We start from the raw sequence: 5,082 nt of genomic DNA, 5'->3' as shown, positions 1-5,082 counted from the left end.
CCAAATTGTATAAATGTGAATAACATGGAAGTTTCACACCTTTAAAGTCCTTTTGTTCAGACTGGTGTTTGAAGCCATATTTCATTTTATTTTTATTTTTTACAGCCTCTGAAGAGTTCATGTTTTGCTTTTTGATAATTATTTATTTGATTTAATAAACAAAACAGAAGAAAATTGAACAGGATTTGCTTTGAAAATGTGCAGAGAAACCAAAGACCATTTTAAATAAATAAAACAATTTTTAATAAAGAACTTTGTACAAGAATATTGCATTTTTTCAGAATGAGGGCAGATCTGTTCACTGAGCAGACATGTAAACATCTGATCTCTCTTCTCACTGAAAGATTATCAGAAAAGTACCAAAAGAAACAGTCAGAGGGAACTTTGGATCATCTCAGTTTGAGAAAAAGAAACGTTTGGTTCTTTCTGCTGGTTCTGAACGGACTGTAGTGGTGAAGTCATGGTCTCCTCTGATCACGCCTCCATCTTCTCCTGCTTCTTGAACAGCTTCATGAGCTGGTAAAACCTGTGTGCAATCTGAAAACAGAGTGATGGTGAGTGAGGAGGAGGAGGGGGAGGAGGAGGAGGGCTGCAGGGGCGCCTACCTGTCCCGACGGCTTCTGCAGCCTCTCCGACAGAGCGGAGAAGGTGTCCCGGGACGGGCCTCTGCTCTTCAGCTCTATCAGGATGGCTCGATCTTCGTCTCTGCAGGAGAGCGATCACAAATCATTTCCAGCAGAGACACACATTATCCACTCAGGCTTTGTTTCTCTTCTCAGACTGTTTTCATACACAAATCAATCTCATTATCGATCGCAGCTCGCCGCCTCTGGTGGGATTTTCCATCTGAACTCATTTTGACCAAAGATGAGGTTTATTAGAGGCTGCTGAAATGATCCTCACTTCTCATCTGAAAATGAGTCAACTTTAAAAAACATCTTCATTACGATCGTCTTTAAAACTAATGAAACGTTTCATTTTCAGTTTTAAAAACCAAACTTTCCCACGTCTCCTGTTTTAATTCAGCTCCTTTCAATATACTAGCCTCGAGAAATCACACTCTCCAGAATAAAAGCATCAGGTGGAGGAGCTTCGGCTCAAAAGTGAATCCAAATTCTTTTCACACAAAACGACGAGTGTACAGAGTAACGTCTGGTTATATATTACGTCTATGGTTTAGAACGACAAAGCTGACAGATGAACGCTGTTTAAAGTATTTTATGTAAATAATGAAAGGTAACCTCACCAACTGTAATGTAAATGTGTCCAATATTTTTTTATTAAATGTCCAGTCTGGTTGTATTGTTTTCCCTCTTAGATCAAATGTCAGCCCTAGATCTTAAACCACTACATTTATCCACATTTATCCACATTTATCTACATTTATCCACATTTATCCACATTTATCCACATTTATCCACATTTATCCACATTTATCCTTGGGTTCAGTTAAAACACGTGCTGCCAACATCCAGCAATCTTAGCTGCTCTAATTATGAATTTCTATCAGTTTTTGTGTTCAATTACATTTAAAACACAAGTGAATCACATCAATCAAAATAGAACCTGTTAGAATAATATCTGCTCAAATGAGAGGTTGATATTTTCAATAGAACCTCAAATATTGAAGATTATTCACATTTGTATTTAGATTTGTGAACGATCTAAGACAGGAAATGAAAACACAGTTCAGCAGGACATTCATGAATAAATATTGTACATTTTTCTGTTGAAATTGGTAAAATTATCTTTTATTAGTTATATAAAATTGTGTCAAACAGCGTTCAGTTGTCAGCTTAGCTGTTCTAAACACTATTCACATTTTCGGCGCCGTCACTGTTTTGTCTGACGTCACTGTGAAAACGGTCTATCAGGACGTTTACATAAATGTGGTGGAGCAAACAGGAAGTCTCCACTGCTTTCAAAATAAAGCTGCAGCTTGTGTGTGCGCCTTCAGACGCTGCTGACCTGCTCCACGTCATCACCACCTCGCCCTTCTTCTTCACGATGTTGCGTGCCGACATGCTGCCGGGTGACAGCGCGGCGTCCAGCGGCTCCTCCTCTTCGAGGACGTCCTCCTCCTTGTTCCTGGGCCTCTTATTTTTGGACTTCTCTGTGTGCTTCTTCCGTTTCTGACCTTTCTCGTGACCTTTCTCTGGCGAGGTTTTCGTGTCCTCTCCGACGCTGGAACTCTGATCCCGTCCAGGCGGAGTGGTTTGGTTCTTGTCTGAACTGGAGCAGAGCGGCGGCGGTGCCGGGTTCTCTTGGTTTGCAGGTGCACTTCCGTGGTCATCCCTGAGAAGCGCCTGATTGGCTGAGACGTTTGAGGTAGCAGAGAGGGGCTGCTTCTCCTCTGGAAGCGCCGGATCGGAGCGCTCCTCTGGAGGACGAGGATCTTCTGGAGTTTTCTGATCTCCGGTTTGCAGATCCTCCTCCGTCAGCGTTCGGCTGAAGCTCTGGTCGGCGGTCATCGTGGCGCCGCCGTCTGCCTGTCGAATCTTAACGATGAAGTGGTCGTTGGACCTCTCCATCACCAGCGCTTCCATCTGGACGTCCGGCTTGAAGAGGAACGGCGCGGCGGCGGCTTCGGAGGTGGCGCTGCTGTTGGAGGCGCAGGTGGAGTTGTCGGTGTCGAGGGCGAGGTGGATGTCCTGCTCGGTGGCGTCCTCGCCGTCCAGCAGGGCGTCTTCACTGATGTGTGCGCTGAGCACGCTGTCGGGCGTGGACACGATCTGCAGGAAGCTGAGGTGCCGGTCGGACTTCAGTGGTGATGGGATGGTGAGCGACACCGCCAGGTCTTCGGCCAGGATGGAGTAGGACTTGAGCGGCGCCCGGCTCTGCGACGGAACCTCGAGGAGGCAGTCCTCGTCAAACAGCGCCGGGTTGAGCGCCGCCGGGTCCTTGGATCGGGGGGACAGAACCCTGCGGGGCGAGATACTGGACCACGTGGCGATGAGCTTAGAGGGTGTGTCAAACTTGGCGGGGGACAGAAGCTTGGACGGGGACTCGAACTTGGATGGCGTGGTGATGCTGAGGAACCTTTCGCCGTCCTTCCTCGGCGTGCCCAGGGACCAGGCGGCGGCGGCGTCCCCGCCCATCCCGCCACTCTCCAGCAGGTCCGACCCCTGCAGGAGACACCTGAAGATCTCCCCCATCTGAGAGTCCCGCACCAGGTTGAAGGTCAGGCTGGAGGCCTGCTGCTCCGTCAGCAGCTGGAAGTCGGGTCGGTCGTGGTTCTTCTCCGGGGTGGAGGACAGGTTTCGCCGTGGGAGGAGCTCCATCAAGCCGCCGTCCGTCGGCTGAACTTTCTCGGGCGTGTCCTCGTCTCCTTGAGAGATGCGGATGTTTTTCCCTCTGCTTCCAAGACCGGTTCTGTAGGGAACCATGGCGCCGGCCTTGGCCCGGTCCGGGTTGGGGGAGCGCAGCTCCTTGGGTTCGCGCCGTGGCGTCTTTGCGGCCTTTTTCTCGGCGGCGGGTTTGCAGAGGCTCTTCAGCGCCGCCTGGATGTCCAGCAGCAGATACTCCACCTGGACGTCCACGAAGTCCCACAGCTTCTGCTTCAGGTCCACCGCCTGCTGCTCGAAGATCCGCTTCACGATGCCGTTGTTCAGGACTTTCTGGAACACGGACCCGATCAGCTTCTTCAGCCTGGACTTAAGCTCCTCCTCCTCACTGCACATGTCACCAAAGTGAGCTCCGTCCACAAACTCCAGGAAGGACTTCTGGAAGTTGTCCATCACGCCGTAGAAGCTCTTCTTGGGGAAGTTCTTGTGGAGCTTCATGTACTTCTTCCGGATCTGGGCTCGGACCGACTCGAACATCTCCATGACGTCCTCCACACTGGAGAAGGACGCCTTGCTGCTCACGGGGGAGACGGTTTTAAAGCGGTTCCGGGGGCTTTGGACCTTCTTTTCTTCCGGTTTCCTCCTGGCAGTTGGACTTGGTTTGTTGTGGACCGGCGCCGTCAGCTTCGGCCTTTTGGGGGGAGGAACAGGGGAGGTCGAGGCCGCCTCGTCGCTTTCGCTTACAATCTCCCCCTCCTCCACGTCGCTGTCGGGCCGCTCCGGCGCCGTCTCGGGGGGCTCTGCCGGGGAACCCGGATGCTTGTTCTCCTTGTTGACGTCTGGCCTCTTGGAGCTGGCGTCAGCGGTGGAGCCGGAGAAGTCTGCAGAGGAAATGAAACCGCCGTCAAACCAGCGTTCTTCAACAACATCAGCAGGAGAAACTGTTTCTCAGGGCTCCCTTGAAAAAGAGGTTTTAAATCTCACTGGGATCCACCCTGGTTAAATAAAGGTTTAAAAAAAAATCTGGATCCTTGAAGGTTCTGTCTACATTCCTAGATCAAGGTAAATCAAGTTGATTTTAATTTGTCAAAATTTGGCAACAACCAACAAAGCTCCATTTATAGAGGTCAACAGACAAAAAAAAGTTCATTTAGTGTCTGGTTAACCTTTAACAGATCAATAATAGATTCATAAAAATCTAAATTGATTTAGCAAATAAAGCTAAAGTCTGCTAGCTTGATGCTAACGTTTAATGGAATTCCATGTAGGGCGGCTAATGCTAACGCTCGGTTGACCAAGGGGTGTAACTGATCACAAATAATGGTCTGTGCAGATCACTAGCCATATTTTGGGCCACACGTTGACGGTTATCCAAAACCTAAAGCTCCCGCGGCGTGTGGGAGGAGCTTCCCTTTTCAACCCGTCATGGAGGACGTGGACACTGGGAGATCGGGTTTATTTATGTTGAAGAGCTGAATGAAAGCATCGGTGCACGTCTCCACGTCTGGGTCCAGATCTCCCAGAGAGGGAGAGCTGTCCTGCAGGGACGTGCAGTCAGGTCAATGCAGTACGGCAAGCCAAAGGGATCAAAAATCACTTGGAAAAGCGGACATGGCAGCGCCTCACCTGCACATGTACCACAGATAATAATTATTTGAAATATTTAAATGTTCCCGCAGTTAGTTTCAATACTACAATTAAAACAAATAAACAGTGAAAGTTTATTTGAACTTTTTCATTTCAGATTTAATTTATTTATTTTTTTTATTTATTTATTTTTTTTTTTATTTTTTTTTTT

At 48.4% G+C, this 5,082-nt stretch overlaps 1 protein-coding gene across 1 annotated transcript in view; it reads right to left on the bottom strand.

Annotated features, from left to right (window-relative positions):
* Positions 1–219: 219 nt before the first annotated feature.
* casp8ap2 (caspase 8 associated protein 2) overlaps positions 220–5,082 on the bottom strand; it is a 13,617-nt gene continuing 8,754 nt past the window's right edge. The window contains exons 8-10 of the mRNA XM_024291599.2: positions 1,969–4,165; positions 606–705; positions 220–537 (exon numbers count right to left, since the gene is read on the bottom strand). Coding sequence (XP_024147367.1) covers positions 475–537; positions 606–705; positions 1,969–4,165 — 2,360 coding nt within the window. The 3' untranslated portion in view covers positions 220–474. The remainder of the gene's footprint in view (positions 538–605; positions 706–1,968; positions 4,166–5,082) is intronic.

This window comes from Oryzias melastigma, linkage group LG24, assembly GCF_002922805.2.
Source record: "Oryzias melastigma strain HK-1 linkage group LG24, ASM292280v2, whole genome shotgun sequence".
NCBI lineage: Eukaryota > Metazoa > Chordata > Actinopteri > Beloniformes > Adrianichthyidae > Oryzias > Oryzias melastigma.
Note: the sequence above shows the minus strand (reverse complement) of the source record. Positions and strands in the feature narration are given on the sequence as shown.